Genomic DNA, 18504 nt, shown 5'->3' on the forward strand with positions numbered 1-18504 from the left:
TTTTTCTTGAATGCGGTAAAATGAGCGCGTTAAAGTAATGAAATCTTAATAGACGGCAAAGTGACAGAATGCAGGTTGATGGAGTAAACATGGCGGCATCAGTTTTCCTTTCTCTCGAACACACTGCGGGCGCTGGAAGAATGTTGGACGAATGCGCGCGATGTGTAGACGTGAGAGTGTTGCTGCGTCATTGCGTCGCTATATCGATTCTGAATGCGCGAAGGAAAAAAGAAAATTCGCGAGTGCTTGCGAAGCAACAACTAATCGCTAGACGGCTAGTGCGACTGTAAACTCCACTATTTGAGTATAAGTAGACACTATAGTCATGCTTGTCACAGTTAATGCGCGCACTTTACATTACCCATAATATTGAAATTGATACACTTACAACTTTATGCTAAGATGGGAGTTATGAGATATGGAAGATACATAGTGGGAGCTTCATTTACTCTAAGTAAAAGGCTGTGAATATTTGTATTTTTTTATCTGTATTGTTCCCTCGTTTAGTGGTTTTGTAAGCTAGCTTGTTTGTTTGTTTGTTTTAACTACGATCTGGAATTAGCGAGCCCTCCAGTAGCCAAACATTCCTCACTGTCACCACAAATAAACAACAGACAACGAAATGGCAAGAGGAACCACGAAACCAACAAGAATGATATTATCATATAATGATATTATATTGAGCGAGTTGGTTCATATTGAGTATAACTTATTTTTCAGTTGGCAGTCCTGTTGTGTTTCTTTTTGATCCTTGTCCTCGTCTTCTTCGCGCTGCTTCAAGTTATATCTAATAAAGGTATTGTGGCGCAATGTAAAAGATCAACGGAAGAAAAACGTCCGGGTTTGCTTCTGTCGTCTCCTTTTTATTACGTTTGATCTTTTACATTGCTCCACAATACATTTATCAACAACGAGAGACGGAACTCACAAAGCTCTTCGTACGTTAATCTGTCTGCCAGTGGCCAGCCACCTCTGATAGCAAAATTTATAACATCGCAATAAGCTGGAACCCGCTCTTACGACCTGCTCTTACTGGAACCTGCTCTTACACTTCTGGCGTAAGAACTTTCTCTCTAATGTAACGCGAACATCGGCAGTGATCGGGATGGCTCGGAGCCAAGCGCTCACACACGTAACATTAATCACAGCCACATTTAAGAAAATCGTATGGACGCGCTTCAGTCCCTCATCTTTACAAAGCAGCGCGGGGTGTCTACGTACTCTGCAGCCACCTGTGAGCGGTCGCAACGGGGCCACGCAGCTGCAGAATAATTACGTATTTCATTTATCCGAGTAACGTGTCACGTAGCATGCACGGCGCGATTAAACCTTGCGAAATCTCTAGAGAATGAAAGACTTATAATGGCGGTCCTTGTTTACCTGAAGCTGAAATTGCTGTTGGGTTGAAAAGTTCGGCCGGTAATAACTATACAGCGGATTGAAAGATTAACAAAAATAAAAATGACTGAAACCTACTCGCTCCATAGCGGAATGCCAAGGCACTGTCAGTCTGTGAGCCACCGCAGCGCTATATCGCATGATCACAAAAGGAGTGTTCCCGCTTTGTTTACTTGTGATTCCGTGTACGCACGCTTCAGGGAAGACCAAATGAAGTAGCCTTGAGGACGAAGAGCGAGCCGGCCGTCGCGCATGTGGCCAAGCAAACTGCCCGACCTTCGCAGGAGGGGGAGAGGCGGGCGAGACACGCGCGAGACGAGTCTTGTTGCCGCAGAAATGTGGCCGCGAAACCCCACCTTGAATCTTTGGGCTCGTAAACTTAGTAGGAGAGATGCCGGCGTGCGCAAACGATATGCCGAGCACCGTCTCGAGGCAGCTCACCGGTAGCGGAGCGGCGACTCTCGTGCGTCACGCTGCCCGTCGGCCAAGAGCTGCAGCAGCGGCTTCGTCGGCGCAGGCACCGCGGATCCTGCTCGAGGGAATCGTCGAGCCTCGTCGACGCCGGCGAAGCCTTGGCCATCGCGACACGGCACGTCCCACCCGCGGGCGCGGCATGCACTCGCAGCGCTCCAAGAAAAGATCCCGAATTTCTGCGACCACTGGCAGTCGACATCGGAAAAATGGTGTCCGAGCTCCAGCTTTGGCCCGAGCGTGCACCCGGTGACCCACTGTTCTTCGAAATGCCAAGTGTCTCGGAGTGCTGCCAGCCAGTGTTGCTAACGCCGCTCTGGTCTCGCTGCTCCCGCTGCCGAAGTCCTGCAGGTGGGCTTCCAAGTTAATCGACGGCGAACCGATGGCTCGCCTATGTGGGGGACGATATATACCACGAATACTTGTTCCACATTTGTTCGCCGCTGCCAGTGCAACTCGGCTGTCTCCGGTCGCTCGCAGCGATTACCGTGTGCTCTGCGACGGAAACGAGCTTCCGTGACAGCTGTGCCCATCGAGAGACACCGCTCGTTCCTTGCCCGAGGTGCAGCAGAGGCAGTCGCCAGAGGAGCAGTGCGTTCGCTCGCAGTGTTGCGCGGGGCAACTGTGCCGGCGATCGCCGCAGGGGTGCTGCTGCGGCGACCGGCGTGCAACAACACATGTGCGCCGCCGGCGCCGCCTCTGTGGGTCGTGCGCATGCAGCTGTGCGACCCCTTGCCTCATAGTGCACACTCTCCCTTCCCCATCCGCGGATGCTGGGAGAGAATTCTTCCGCAAACCCATAGCCCGTCTGTCTACTGGCCTATGCGGTGCTATTGTCTAAGCGCGGAGGAAAACGCTGGCAACTGTCGTCTCTCTAAAACCGTGCAACGTTTCCGGAAGCTATACAGCCGGCGGATATAATTTTCCGTCCAATATACGAATTAGATTGTTCTCTTTCACATCGCAGTTGAATGCAATCATCACTGTGTAATGTGCGCAACTTGCGCTATGATCGGAACCACGTTAAACGCGTCCACATGCGGATTGTGATCTCGAAAGCTACCCTGAAATGCGCCTTGAATTTACGTGGTAGGCGCCTTCAGCTGAACCACGTACTTGGACTTTGTAAGCAGCGCTCTCTTCCCTTCGCACTCAACGAAGTCTCTCTTGGTCTTCTTCCGGAACAGTGGCCTCGACTAGGCACCCCATAGCTAACTGCAACTGTGCGCGCTACTGTACGCTCTGTGAGCGTGCACGGCGCGTGAACGTGCCATCTCATGTGTCACCAATATCCCCTGGAGCGTGGCAACCTACGGAAAATACCAAATCCCTTCTTCTCTCCTTCTACTCATCTTTCAGTCATTTCTTCACCTTCCTCAGTGCTGGGTATATCCAATCTGGCTAAGCCTTCCTGTCTTTTCCTTATCACTTCTTTTTCTCTATCTCATTATCTGGCGCGCGATGGACTGTCATACACGATAGCGATCGAAACGACAGGCAAGGCGTCGGTCAGTCCGGCACAAATCCCAAGAGGCAGCCATGTAGGAGGATCTTTCGGCGATTTCCGACACAGATTAAATGCGTTGCGCCAGGTTGTCGCTGTAACGTGCAGCCGCAAGGAGCACGTCCCACTGTCCCTATTTAGCTGTGGACGCTTTTCAGCCGCACGCATGGGAGTTGCTCGTCGTGAAATAGACGCCTCGACAGTTCGCCGAAAACAGGACCGAAAACACAAAGCACACATAACGCGCATAACACGTGCGGCCAACAGTGGAGGTCGGACGACTGACGTCGCCGGAGCCAACGTTTCGCCAGGCGAGTAAGCTAGGGTTCGGATAATACGTGCGAGATTGTGAACTTCGCCCTCGAATAGCTTGCCACGGTTGTAAATTCCCTAAAGGTGCGCTGTTTTATCTTGCTAGCACAGAATGCCATCTCACCCGAGCGTAGAATTTAAACCTCGAGGAAGACCGATGTACGAAGATGCCTTCTTGAGCCTCTTTCGCCGCTCAACAATGGCCGCCGTTCAGTAGGACTCGTGTCTTTGTGGACGGCAAGCCAAGTTGGACACATTTGATGAAACGCCGTTTCGACATGTCCGAGCAAATTGTGCGCCGAGAAAAATAAATGACAGAAGAGGCGGGAGGGGGAAATGAATAGTGCTGAGTCAGCACGGCAACTGGCAAAGGATGCACTGGCATCTGCATACAACGCCAATTCTTGTCTCGTCTCTTCTTTGTGATTGTTCTGTGTGCTTGCGCTGAATTTTTCACGTTAAAAGTACTATGTACCAGATGGCACCAGCCGAAGTTTTATTGAAATGTCTCGTATGTTCTGTTTCCAAGTGTGACACTGCAGACAGGGCGCGTCAATTGTGGTTTAAGTCAGTATAAGCGAATGGCTTCTAGAAAATGCGGACGAGCCTCCTAGCGTTGTCCACAAGTTTCTGGAGTTACTGTGGTGACACTGGTGTAGTTTGTTCTCCGGGAGCATCAGGCGCTTTTCTCAACAAGACGTTTGTTGTCTCGTCGCTATAGAAAAGCCAGGACTCCCGCCATTAAATTTTGTTCATGCCTAAGCGTGAAGAGTCTCACAGTTACTTTTCTTCCTCGTGCAGGTTATCATTCTTATCTGCGGACAGCGAAAAAGCTGAAAGAGGGGAACAAGGATGAAAGGGCGAGGAAGTTAACCAGTAGTATACCCGGCTTGCTACATTGCACCGGTGGAAGGCCGAGAAGGAACATTGACACCGGGTAAATCCGACAACGTGCGAATACACACGTCAGGTCTCAATTCGAATCCCATTTATATTTAGAAATTAGAGCGGCACTCTTGTGGTCTTGCGCATAAATAACGCCCAAAGCCAGGGTCCTCGCACTGATTTACTTAATCCGTTGCACTGACTCGATCGCTTTTAGCTACTTCAATTGCTGCCCGAACCCTCGCCATACGAAGCCACGCTGCTGTGTCGGTTGGGCCTGGCCGTCGCTTTTATTACAAATGCGTGTTCGTTCCCTGCCCCTGTGGCTTAAAAGCGCTGTCGCTCAAACGCACTCGTTCTGCGCCAGTCGGTCGTTCTATCAGCTATTCGAGATGCAATAGGAAGAAGCGGAGAGCAACCACTTCTTCTGGCTTCTCTCCATGTCACAGTGTTCGTCCCCTTGTTTACAAGCGCCCAACTTGCACTCAAGCGCAAACGTGTGGTATACGGGCATTCATGTTGCGAAATACGCCGGAGGTGAGAAGGCTGCAAGGAAGCCCTTTATGGCAGACAACGAAATCGGCAAGTATAGGCATGCGTACAAGGCGGAGGAAGTGAATTAAATGCAAGCTGACAGCTATATATATATAAGCACATAACAAACACTGACACCAAGGACAACATAGGGGAAATTACTTGTGCTTAATAAATGAAATAAAAAAACAATAAATTAATGGAAATCAAAGTGGATGAAAAAACAACTTGCCGCAGGTTGAAACCGAACCCACAACCTTCGCATTTCGCGTGCAATGCTCTAACAATTGATAATTGAGGTGGGTTCGGTTCCCACCTGCGGCAAGTCGTTTTTTCATCCACTTTAATTTGCATTAATTTGTCGTTTCTTTATTTCATTTATTAAGCACAAGTAATTTCCCCTATGTTGTCCTTAGTGTCAGTGTTTGTTGGCTTCTTATGATATGACTAATAAAAATCGGTCCCCTCGGTTAACCCCTTTCTTCTTGCTTATATATATATATATATATATATATATTAGGGGCGTAGCCAGGCTGAAGCCCCATAAGCCCCCCCCCCCCCGAAATTTTTTCGTGCTGTCATGCGCCGCCGACCAAAACAACCCCCGGCGCCGGAATCATGCTCGATTTTGTCTAGAATGTCCTTTTCACGCTCGAAAAGACATTTTAGCACGAATATTGCAAACTCGCGCTGGATTTCGCGGCAACGCCCATGCACGGGAGTCGCATATCCTAACGCAAGGAGCTCCATCCGAGCACAAAGTCTCAAAGGCGTTTTGATGGCGAGCGGGCTGGTCGCCGCATCTCGCGGCGGTCGTGGTATCTAGGAAGCGCTTGGATTTCAATTCTGAAACTTTATGGGCATAAAGTTCTCGCAATCTTTTGATGCGAAAGGTGCACTGACATTTCCAAAGTCGTGCTTTAGATTTTAATTCCGGAGTTTTGTGGGTTTAATGCTGTTATAAACACTTGACGCCAGAGGTGAATTCACTTTTCTAAAGTCGTACACTGTACCATACAACGACACAAGCCAAATCAACACACTATCAGACAAGTTGACAAAGCACACAGCGCGGTCCGATGAGACGAAGCGTTGCGCGGTGGTTCATTTGTGCCGTCATCTTTTTTTCACCTGCGCCAAGGAAACCATGTCAAGGCACTAATGCCAGCAAAGACAACTACGTTCTTCTATTTTTTTTACTTTGGCTTTTAATGGTGAGCACCACGTTGAGCCTCTTCAGTTTTCTTGTTCTCCTATCCGCGGGCTGCCAGAGCCAGCCAGAGCACATGCGTTTTTGCACATGCACAGCCACCGTGGGCTCGGTGGCTGTGCCACGATACAGTCCGCTAAACTGCTGCTGTTTAATATGCAGGTGCTCATCATCGCACTGATCGGCGCAGCTCTGCCCGCTACCATCTCGGCTGTCCCACACGCAACTTCAAACTGCCTGGAACCGTGCCTTGGCCGTGCCCCTGCTGTCTATCGCTAAGTCACGCTAGCCCCTCCTACGCTTCTACTAGCGCCGCCTGTGACGAGCGTGATCAGCCCTGCCACCAGGGAGCTGCCTGCGTCAGCAACATCTGGCAGATCACCTATAAAAGACCAACGCCTTTACGCGCCAACCTGTGGGCTCGGTGGCTGTGCCATGATACAGTCCACTAAACTGCTGCTGTTTAATATGCAGGTTAGTCAGTGTTATCGTCTTTACGCGAAGAAATCAAGCGACTATGTTTTGGTACTGCTGCCGAGCCCCCAGTGTCTGTTTGCCATCGCTATGAATTGTATTCATGTCTCGCGCTCTTTGCTGCTACTGTCGGGTGACATAGAAACTAACCCCGGTCCTGACTCTAACGCTTTACTAACTGAACTAAAGAAGCTGTCCGCTGGGCAATCGCAGTTAATTAACGAGATTAAAGGTTTAAAAAGCGAACTAGTCGAGACTATCAATTCGATTTCCGAACTAAACAGAAGAATGCATGCCGTCGAGAGCCACTGTAAACACAATGAGGACCTGCAGCGGCAGGTTGAAACTTTTAGACTTCTGCGGCCATGACGACACGGGTAATCTCCGATATAGAAGCGCGCATCGATGACGCAGAAAACCGAGCCCGCCGCAAGAACCTTATTTTCTTCGGTATCCCCGACCCAAGGGCGTCTGAATCCGCCGCTCAGGCAGAGGAAAAAATCATTCGGCTTTGCGCAGACCAATTAAACGTGACCGTGAATCCTGAGGAGATTGAACGTGCGCATGGTCTCGGCCGCCATTCTGATAACCGCAACAGTCCTATAATCGTGAAATTCCTTTCTTATAAAACAAAAGAAAAAGTTCTGTCTAGCGGCCGCAAGTTGAAAGAGACTAACTATAGCATTCGCGAAGACTACTCCCGTACTGTGCAAAATGCCCGGAAACATCTTTTGGCTTTTGCGAGGACCAAGTCAGCTGCATTTTCATTACGTTACAAAACTCTGTTTACAGGATCTGCTAAGTACGTGTACGACGAAACTACAAAATGTGTAAAAGAAATCCAATACCAATCGCTGCATCACCGTCATCCAACACACCATTGGATAACGACAACCCGCCCTAACAGTACTGTTTCAGCAATATATTCTAACATACGTAGCTTCCTTTCCAAACGTGACGTTGTATCTAATCTGGTCTTATCATCTGGATGTAACTTGTCGATACTTACCGAAACCTGGCTAACCGCTGACGTATCTAACGATCTAACTACTGAAATTCTCGCCCGGCTGTCGTGCTCGTTGGTGGAGGCGTTGTCCGGCGCGAAGCTTTCGCATGGCCAGACGGCCAAATTGCCTCCACGAAAGCAGTGTTAGTCATTCCATGTCACAATAGTGGCCTCGTGGTATCGGAAATAGAGGTTGGTGACATCCACAAGATAAAAAATAACCTTGGTGAGCTTTGCCGGATCGTCCCATTTGTTGTGGTTGCACACCCATTCGTACGACGAAAGTCAGTTGTCGACGTCACTATCAGTGGCGCCACTGAACATAGCTGAGTCTCGTTGACGAACGGCACCGCAGCTGACTGGTCCTGTTGAAGTGGGTCGCTCACCGGCGTCATCTGGCATGGTCTTGGCGGTAGCAGTGGGCAGAGTTCCAGGGCGAGGCGTTAGGGTGCCCCGCACTTCCAACAAATGCTACGAGGTTTATTGACGGTTAGCGGTTAGCGAGTCTAGCGCAGAGAGCAGTCGAGCGGTTCCAGCCAAACGACAGCGCGAGCAGAAGCGGCGTTGTTGTTGTTGTTGTTGTTGTTGTTGTTGTTGTTGTTGTTGTTGTTGTTGTTGTTGTTGTTGTTGTTGTTGTTGTTGTTGTTGTTTTTGTTGTTGTTGTTGTTGTTGTCGTCCTGAGTGGCCGTGGCACATACCCACAGTGGGGGATTGGCCAAGAATCGGGTGGTTTAATTAGGTGCATAAAAATAATAATGATAACAAGCTAGTTAACAATTTGAGCGTGTGAGTTTAAAAGTAAACGTTTTGTGTTTGGAGAAAAAAGGAAATAATCAGATGAAAACCGGGTGTAAAATAATAATAATAATAATAATAATAATAATAATAATAATAATAATAATAATAATAATAACAATAATAATTAATAATAGATAAGAAATAAAAGAAAGCTATGGTTGGGAGGGAGAACGATCAATCTAACATGGAAATCGATTGGTTTCAATGAGGTAATTTTGGATCGCCAAGCAAACATTTCTGTGGCTGAACCCAACAATGGAGGCTCCAGAAGATAGGATCACAGGCACTGAAAAAGTTAGACCAATAGAGCGAAGCGGGATTTCGAGTAGTCGTTTTCTTATAATAGAAAAACGTCTGCAAGACAACAAGAAATGGTCGGTTGTCTCCGCTTCGCCACAGAATGAGCATAATGGTGAGGGGACCAGACCAGACCTGTGGAGGTAGAAGTTCAATGCAGGTATACGGCAGCGCAGCTTCGTGATGGACACTTCAATTTTCCGTGTTCGGCAAAAATCTCTGTTCCAAGGGTGTAGGAGATGTCCGTAATCCACAGAGTTAGTAATTGCGGAGCCTGATACTGACTGTATAATGATACTCCTGTGAAATCTAGCAGCAGTAACATAAGCAGTCAAAGGGCAGCAAGAGAGAATCGGACCACTTATCGATGCCTTGGCTAGAGAGTCTGCAATTTCATTAATGATTAGTCCTTTATGGCCAGGCACCCAAATCAAACGCAGGCTTCTCAAGTAACCAGGTACCAATGATTGAAATGTCCTCGTCACGCGAGAATTACTAGAAACATTATAACGAATCAGTGGCTATCACGGCTGACGTAATTGATGGTCCTAATTTGCGTAATGCCAGCACCACGGCCATGAATTCGGCTAAAAAGATCGGTATGAAATCTGGCAGCCGAAGAGAAAATGTCCAATCGAGAATCGGGGAAAATATTCCTCCACCTGACTTTTCTTCACATTGTGAAGCATCTGTAGTAATTACAACGTTTGTTTGAAGGTTTTTCAGGTGATCTTGTAATATACCGTCTAGAATACGGTGTGGAAGTAATTTTGCATTATTAGGAAAGATGTCATCGAATTGAATATCCGTGGCAACAGCTCTGTCGGTAATAGGAAGTACATCGCATATGCGCACGCCCAAAGAGTCAAGTAATTTTTGCACGAATATAATTTGCGGATTATGTAGTCGCGGCCAGATGACACCGAAAATCAATGCAGGTTGTGAAATAAAGATTATTTGGGGATGACGCACTGGTGATTCATAAATCCTTAAGAACGTCTGCACCGTCAAAAGCCGGAGCCTGCACGAAAGTGGCGGAACACGGGATTCTAGATAAAGAATAGAATTTGCAACAAATTTAGGAAGACCTAAACACAGACGTAAGGCTTCTCTTTCTAAGAGGATTAGAGGACGGGACATGTAGGCTGTAGCTCCAGAGAAGAGCACGCAACCAAATTCTAATACACTGCGAACGTACATACGATATATCATTAGTAGTGTATCTCTTCTCAATCCTACTCGACGACTGCTCAGCCTACGCAATATGCCAATTGCACGGGTACCTTTCCCAGTCACATGATCTATGTCTGAGCGCCAGTTGAGAGAGGCGTTATAAATAATTCCGAGGTATTTAACAGATTCCACCTGTGGTATGTCTTGAAGGTGGTAAGACAATGAAATGTGCACTATGTCACGTATCGGAAAAACGAGAACAGCACATTTGCTGGCATTGAGTATAAAGTCATTAGCATCTAACCACCTCTCCAGATCATAAAGGTAAGTTTTCAGTCGTTGGTATCGCGTGTGGATGTCGTTTGCAGATGCAAAAAACGCAATATCGTCTGCATAAACATAAGTAGTTATTTCTTGATGACAAGGTAGTGTGCTCATGAGAATATTAAAAAGCACCGGGGAAAGAACTGAGGAAAGAACTGAGCCTTGCGGTACGCCTCTCGTTTGTTTGTGTTTAGAAGAAGAAACGACGCTTTCGTAGCAATAGAATTCTCTTTCACCTAAGAATGACTGAATCCACGCCCAGGAACACCACAGGAAGTTAACCGATTGATCAATACAGTGTGCTCCACAGTGTCGTATGCTTTAGCGATATCGAGCGTCACTAAGGCAGCGTATTGCTTATGACGTCGAGCGAGTTGTATTCGGCTTTCTAAGTCGACGTGGGCATGCCAGATGGAGCAGCCGGCCCTGAAACCAATCTTACAGGGACTAAGAATGGAATTATCATTAATAAATTTCATGATGCGATGGTGAAGAAGCCTCTCAATGAATTTTACTACGTTTGATGTAAGCGCAATGGGCCTAATGTTCTCCAATACATACCTTCCTTCTTGTTTCTTAAGCATCAATATTACTTTGGCGAGCTTCCAGTGCCACGGAATCCAAGCATATTTAATTGAATAATTCACCAGGTCTAAAAGAACGTTAGGCGATTCATGTAACAATATTTTTAACATTGCATTTGTGACGCCATCAGGGCCAGGGGCTGAATTCGGTAAACATAGTGCAGTCTTATTTAGTTCAGCTAAGGAAATTGGAGTAAAGCCATCCCAAGAATCTAATGTAGAATGAATAGCCGGAAGCCTGGCCGTAAATCGATTTTCTAAGCCTTCGGCAATCTCTTCTAGGGAGGCGCTCAGTTCCAGCTAGGTCAAAACAATTGAATCTAATGTTAAGAGTGTTGGTAGCACCTTCCTAGCACGAAATAATGCAAATAAAGCACGCTTATTTTTTGAATTAGATAGATAATCGTAATGTCTAATATCGTATTCCTCTTTGGCTCGATTAACAGTACGCTTAAATAGACCAGCATAAAACTGATAATTTTTTCCGATTTGTCGGGCACTGATTATGCAGAAGCATTTTCCAAGCGGCCTTTCTTTTTTCTATAGTCCCGCGTACACTCATTATTCCACCTACGACAAGCGGTGCCTTTAGTCGAAGGGATGACAAATTCAGCTTGCTTCCGGGAATCCTCTAGAATTGAGCAAATGGTTGAAGCGATTTCCTTATCCTTGGCATTGGCAAGTTTCGAAACGGCAGAACGCAAGAAAGTCTTAAATTTCGTATGGTCTATAAATGTGCATGCCTGGTATTCTAAAGATGTTATTTGACAATTGATTTCAAATGACACAGGAAGACGATCACTGTTGGTTGCTGAGTCAACCGCTACCCACGACAAAACCTTGATATTTATACTTTTTGTGCGCAAGAAGTATAAAAGTATTTATACTTTTTTGTGCGTCCTTGTGTTGCTCCTATTCTTCGTCCCTGTTTGTTTGCGCACAAAAAGTATAAATATGAATATGTTCCAACTAGGCCGACTCGCAGTTATGCTTCAGAAACCTTGATGCCAGCGCTACAAAATGTCAAATCTAACACTGAACGGAAGGGTCCTCTAGCAAACGTTACTTGTCCTGTGTTCTGACATGAAAGGTGACTATCAATAGTCCACTCCCATAGTCGCTTACCACACAAATCTATTTTAGCCCCCACGACACGTGATGCGAATCAAAATCCCCTACAAACAAAGTTTCTTTTCTACAGGCAGCCACAGCCCTATCAAGTTGACGCGTACTTTGCACACCGCTGGGGAAATAAGCATTTATAATTGAAAATGGATGGTATCCTGGGAGACATAAATCTATGGCCAAAATTTCACCGTCGCAGTCCATGATTTGAAAAGAAATTTTTGCCTTGTGACGAATTTTACTGGAAACAAGTATCATTAATCCTCCACCTCGCGAGTCTCTAATCGGAAGGACCGAAAACCTTTTAAATGAAAATTTTTTGGTGGTGAAAGCCACGTTTCTTGAAGCAGGAAGATATCTGGATTGAATTGAATAGATAGGCAAGATAAATCTGTTGAAGCTGAAAATATAGAACGACAGTTCCACTGCAGCACTTTCAACTGTTCAATGGTGTTGAACGCACAGCAGCGGCAACTGCCGCCTTTAGAATACTTTCTGTAAGCACAGGAGTTGGTTGACTCTTTTTTGATTTTGGTTTCATAGTTTTTGAAATTGGGGACCCCATACGTTTGGGAGCTCGAGTGTCAAGTTCCATGTCTGTGACACTAACAGTGTCTGAATAACAGGGCTCATCCTCGCGTGTTTGGACTAGCGAAGTGGTGTCTGTGGAATGTTCTGCAACTGTGGAAGGCGTCTCTACCTCGTTGCTAGGCATTCGAGGTGTGGCGTTAGATACTGGGCACTGCATTGGTGTCTTAGTGGGCTGCATTATTTGCATGATGTGACTGGAAATGATTTGCGCTAAGCAATCAGAGAGACTGGATATCAATTTATCCATAGCTTTAGCCATTGCTTTTTCCACAGCAGAGTCAATTGCTTCTGAGAGGTTAAGATCCATGCTTGGAGTGTTGCGCGCTGTAACACCTGAGTATCCGAAGGTCCTGTCTTTGATAACTGAAATTGCATCTCTTCGGGAGCAGCGACGACGGGATTATTTCAAGAATTTGTATTTCTTGAGCGCGAGCTGAGCAGTTCGAATAGTCTGCTGGGTGTTCTCCCCCACAGAGGCAGCACTATTGAGATTGAGTAGAGCATTCACTTGAAGAACGACCATCGCCACAGGTGCGGCAACGCAAGCTAGTCTTACATCCTCCTGCACTGTGCCCGAATCTCCAACAATTCTTACACTGGATTGGACGTGACGCAAGCAGCTCTACACGGAACACAAGAGGCCACACCTTTATTTCAGATGGACATGATGTGCCCACAAACGTTGCAATAACCGATTCTGTCGGAACCCTCTCGTTATTTGCGAGTCGATTGCAACGGTAGATGGCAATGACGCCTGCTGCGGATAGCTTGTCCAGGGTTTCAGTAGGACTTAATCGGGAGTCTACGCCCCGTACAAGACCCTTGGTGCACGCAAGGTGAGGCGGAATGAAAGCACTCACCGAGGTGGAAGCGAATGAAGTGCATTTCAAGAGGTCTTCTACACAGGTCTGGTCGGGTGAACGACACACTATGCCTCCCCGTCCGAACGCTCGCACATCAGTGACGGTCTGGAAGTGGTTGGACGTGGCCTTAAGTGCCTTCTCGGCAGCCTGTGGGTTCGTGATCCTGAGGGAACCTCCATTGGTAGGCACAAGCGCCACAGGAATGGTGCTGACGCCACTGCGAAAAAATACATCTATGGGCAATTCATTAGGTGGCAGGGATGCTGACCAGGCGGATCGCGCCTGGCCAGGAGAACTGGTCGACATCAGCTCAAGACGGCTGACGCAAGGAATGCCAATCAACCAGGAACGAAAATACGGTTATTGAGACACCTTAAACCACCCGATACTCAGCCAAAACACCACTGCAGGTCAACGAAACGGTCGCTCTGTCGAGGCCAGCAGGAACCAGGGACAACAGCGACTCCGACCCTTTGGTCTTTGTCTTCCTCACTTCGGGAGTAATGCGGCCGCACTAACGTTCGCGCTATCTCCGTCATTACAATAGGAACGGTAAATAAATAAATAAATGGCTGAAAATTTATTTATTTATTTATTTATTTATTTATTTATTTATTTATTTATTTATTTATTTATTTATTTATTTGCATTTATATATGAAAAGAGCTCACCGGCACCAGTTAAAGACACAATTTTCTAAACATCGTATATTTAAAAAAAGGATCCTATTTGGTCTTTAATTGTTCACCATTTTTACACCACCCCTGAGCCTTTTCGTAATATTCGCACACCATTTGTGTGAGTGAAATTGTATTTACTAGAAAATGTAGTACGTCCTTTCTTTCTATTAGTTAGTTTCTTCTGTTTTAACGAATGTTATAACTCGTGACGTCGTCTGTAACATTATAGTCACTACGACGATATTATAACTGGACGATATTATAACTAGAATAGGTGGAAGACAATGGAAACACTTGCGCAGACGCAACGCTGTTCCTGAAAGGCATGCCTTGGAGCCAGTTAACGATTCGGAGCCCAGATATGCCTGCGCCATTATACCTGCGTTCTACAAGTTATCTCGTCTGCTCTTAGCCAATTTTTCTTTTGTTGTATGTGACCGTAACTGCTGGACGAAAGTGAGGAAAAAATGTATCTTTAATACGGTAAGGAATAATTTAACGCAGTAAATTTCGCTAAGTTAACATCAAGATATGAGAAACGCGGTCATTGCAGCATTTGCGGCAGCCTTGCGAGCGACATCAACTCTCGACTCACAGCCAAAAATAGCGTTCTGTGCAAGTGGCGTCGTGTTTTGCTTTCACCGTGGCGTGGCGTCAAGAGTGCAGCTGTCGGATCTGCCGCACAACTGTCGGCCCTTCGCTGCGGGCTAAAGTGAGAATGCCTGTGGAAATATATATGACCTGATATCGCCGGGCGCCATACTTGTTTGTTACACTGCATCTCAATTATGATAAAAAATGGTATCGATTTAACCCTGCCTTTCTACGCTCATATAGTCTTCAATGAATTCGCCCCGGTCGCTTGGTGGCTATGGCATTCTGCTGCTAGGCACGATGTCCTGTTTCGACTTTCGCATGCTTCGTGAATTTCACGATGTTTCGGATGCGGCACTCCCGTGCCGATGCGAGGGGAATAACAATAAAGGAAAGCACGGGTGCACCTAGCATGCGGTGCCGGTTAAGTTATTCCAAGGGGAGAAAACTAACCTGGTTCCCCCTGCAACAACTTTGCATAACCTCTCTGTTGCTTTCGCCCTTTAATACCAATCAATCAATCAGTTTTCAGTGACGATGCAGCTCATTGTGCAGCGTACACAGCAGCGCATTCACTGTACCGTACCAAATGCACGCTTGCTGACGACCGTAAAAGCAAAATGAGGACGAAACTCGCTCTTGGAGTCAGCACGAGGAGTTAACCTCACATTGCAATAAGTGATTAGGAGAGTGCACTTTACTAGCTAGCGGTACACAAAACCACAATAATATGCACGGTAATGTTTCCCCAAGAAAAGAAAGTCGAACAGCCGGATTGGCTTTGCCTTTGTGTCTATATAATCCTTTAGTTGATGCACATGCGTGGCCACGGGCACACCGACACACGAAGGAAATCAGCCCGTCAACAGTGGCAGCAGTGATGCACTTTAATATTGGCAGGTAAATTACTCCAATGCAGCAAGATCGCTAACGTTCTTACCGTAATCTCTGTAATCTTTCAATGGTGCAGGATTATTTCGCAAAAAAAAAGAAAAGAAAAAAGAAAGTAACTCGCGCTTTCAGTCGGTTACATTCTTTCTTTTTTGTCATTACAGCTACCTCGAGATGCAATTATTTATTAGTAGAAATGCCTCAGTACCAACATTACATGTCAGTATTAAGTTGTAGCAGTATCCTTATTTCTTTCTTGCATGCATACATACAAACAAAAAAGAAACAGAAGCAAAAGGCCGTTTTATGCGCCTGGCAAGGCACCCGTAGTTCGCAACAGATACACATTTGTTGCGCAAAACACATCTGACGCATCATAGAACGAGATGAGGGACAACAAAGGGATATCACACTTGCAAAGTGATAATAATTACAAAGGGATGACAAAGTGTCATTACACTTAAAGGGTGTGCACTATTCGAAACTTTCGAGTAAAAAATCGATCAGTGCCTTATTCGTTTCGGTCTTCGAATCGAACAGTCACTATTCGCAAATGCGGATATTTTTCAAGTACTTTTAGGGTATATCGGGATGCCAACTGCGCCCAAATAAACATACAAATTGGAGCAAAAGTCCGGTAAATTTTCACCCCCGCAGGCATAAAACATGTCAACTCGCGTAGTGAAGCAGGATACGTCCCTTGGGACAGCCATGCTTTAAAGGCTGTGCAGTGATCAGCCACGTTCTTCGAAGAGCCTTGTGCTCGCGAAGAAACTAGTTGTTTGCTCCTAATGCTCTATTTGTGCTTTTAATAAACAACGCTTCATAACGAATTATGTAATCACAGAAAGTGGCAAACTCGAAGAATACTGGCATGTGAACATTGTAGCATATTAATTATGATAACGGCTGTTCATTATTCGAAAACTATTCAAAAAGTATTTGATATTCGATTCGTATTCGATTCGGTATCAGAAATCACTGTTCTCACCCCCCTATTACACTTACAAAACACCCGCCGCGGTGGCTTAGCGACCATTGCGTTGCGCTGTTAAGCACGAGGTCGCGGCATCAACTCCCGGCCGCGGCGGCCGCATTTCGACGGCGGCGAAATGCAGACATGCACGTATCCCGTGCAACTGGGACACGTCAAAGATCCCCTGGTAGTCAGAATTGATCCATAGTCACCGACTACGGCGTGCTTCATAATTCATCATGATTTTGGCACGTATAAAACCCCAGAATTCAATTCAAATTCAATTCACACTTACAAAACGGCTAATAACGGACACTTCCCATACAGTACAGTTTCATGAAGATAAAAGGGAAAGGTAAAAATATAGGTGAAATAAAAAGTGAAAATTATAACGAAATGAAAATTAAGTACAGGTTCATGAAAAATAACATTGAAATAATTATCATCAAAGCATAGCGTAGTATGCAATTTGCTTGATATTAGACTTTTTGCAGCGGGTTTAATGTCACAGCAATGAATGATGTTTCACGATAAAATCTGTGGCTGAAAGTAAAGGTTTATAAAAAAGCTGCTGCTGTCTGTAAATCAAATTAATGCTGCGCTCAAAGGCCCTGATGCTGTAAGTATAGTCTTTTGTAGTAAATTAGCCAAAATATTACGCTTTACACAGCTGCATCCCTACAATGTATAAAATCAAGCATTGAGTAGTAGGCAAGCTAGCACAGGATTAAGGTAAACGCGCAGAAATGGCTTACATTTTAAATTAATTTCACTTAGAATAACGTATTTCTTCGTTACAGGAATAATCAGCGCTTTCTTGACATTTCGAGGCAATTGGTTGTTCAGCCTGTGAAAGAGTTGGCAGCCATAGGTAAACCAGATTGCTATGAAAGAGACTGGTGCCCATCAAGTGGACGTTCAAGATACTCATCGCAACCAAATCAAATGTTAAAAAAGCAAAAAACAAATAAAAAACGATGTTATTTCACGTATATTTTTGTAATCATTGGCGCATAAGCAGCACAATTACATAGATAAAAATACTTGTCCTTGTATTTCTAGAATACACATCATATCTCACCATTGAAGTGATCGACCGTGGGGGTGAAAGTATCAAAAGCAAGGGCTGTCGTCTTGTTCAGCATAGGTTCATCAGAAACCACCTCTGCATAGTTACCTTGATGTTTTCATTAACAGTCTTGTAAGGATGTATACAGCCTGTGTTCAGAGCAAACAAAATACCGCAGCAATGTTTACCTTTTCAAACCAGCTCATTTCGAACTTGGCTACGAGATGAACAATAACCCACGGTGCACCTACCACGTCTTTTGTCTGCTCCCGAAAATGTGCCATCAAAAAAGTTTCCTTTCCACACCATTTATCATGTACAAACTGACATTCTAAATCACTTTGGGTTCCACCATATATGTCACGCGTAACTAATATATTTCTTCGAGAGGAAGCCTCGCTTCTACATGGGATAAGGACAGGATTTTATGGTACACCAGCATGGTTATTTAAGACGGTATATCAATTCTACGAACTGTACTACATGCGATGAGACAGGAGGCATTGAACACTTTCTTATGGTCGCGCCAGAAATTCCTAGATGAAATGGACGCTCTCCTGGAAAATATGCAACAAAAGGACCTTCCACATACGTGCCTGCAACACCTCCTCCCATCCCCTCCCTCTCTCTATCTCATCTTTGTCTTTCCTCTTTCCTGTCCCCAGAAGTAAGAGTAGGGTAGCCAACCAGACGCATTTCTGGTTAACATCCCTGCCTTCTCTGTTCATTTCCTCCTCCTCCTCCT

The 18504-nt window shown here is 45.7% G+C and overlaps 2 protein-coding genes across 2 annotated transcripts in view; one reads left to right on the top strand and one right to left on the bottom strand.

Annotated features, from left to right (window-relative positions):
• Positions 1–2071, bottom strand: part of LOC142582224 (uncharacterized) — a 135919-nt gene extending 133848 nt beyond the window's left edge. Inside the window, exon 1 of the mRNA XM_075691671.1 lies at positions 1840–2071. Coding sequence (XP_075547786.1) covers positions 1840–2071 — 232 coding nt within the window. The remainder of the gene's footprint in view (positions 1–1839) is intronic.
• On the top strand, positions 1788–17623 carry LOC142582225 (uncharacterized). Its single transcript, XM_075691673.1, has 3 exons — positions 1788–2220; positions 6477–6788; positions 17491–17623. The coding sequence occupies exons 1-2, from the start codon at positions 2079–2081 to the stop codon at positions 6764–6766; spliced, it is 432 nt and encodes a 143-aa protein (XP_075547788.1). The 5' UTR covers positions 1788–2078; the 3' UTR covers positions 6767–6788; positions 17491–17623.
• The last annotated feature ends 881 nt before the right edge of the window (positions 17624–18504 follow it).

This window comes from Dermacentor variabilis, chromosome 5 (assembly GCF_050947875.1).
Source record: "Dermacentor variabilis isolate Ectoservices chromosome 5, ASM5094787v1, whole genome shotgun sequence".
Classification (NCBI taxonomy): domain Eukaryota; kingdom Metazoa; phylum Arthropoda; class Arachnida; order Ixodida; family Ixodidae; genus Dermacentor; species Dermacentor variabilis.

Excerpts from the sequence above, each read along its gene's own strand:
- LOC142582225 (XM_075691673.1), top strand. The coding sequence starts at position 2,079 with ATGGTGTCCGAGCTCCAGCTTTGGCCCGAGCGTGCACCCGGTGACCCA. Across the intron at positions 2,221-6,476 it reads CCGCTGCCGAAGTCCTGCAG|GTGCTCATCATCGCACTGAT; the intron begins GTGGGCTTCCAA and ends TTTAATATGCAG.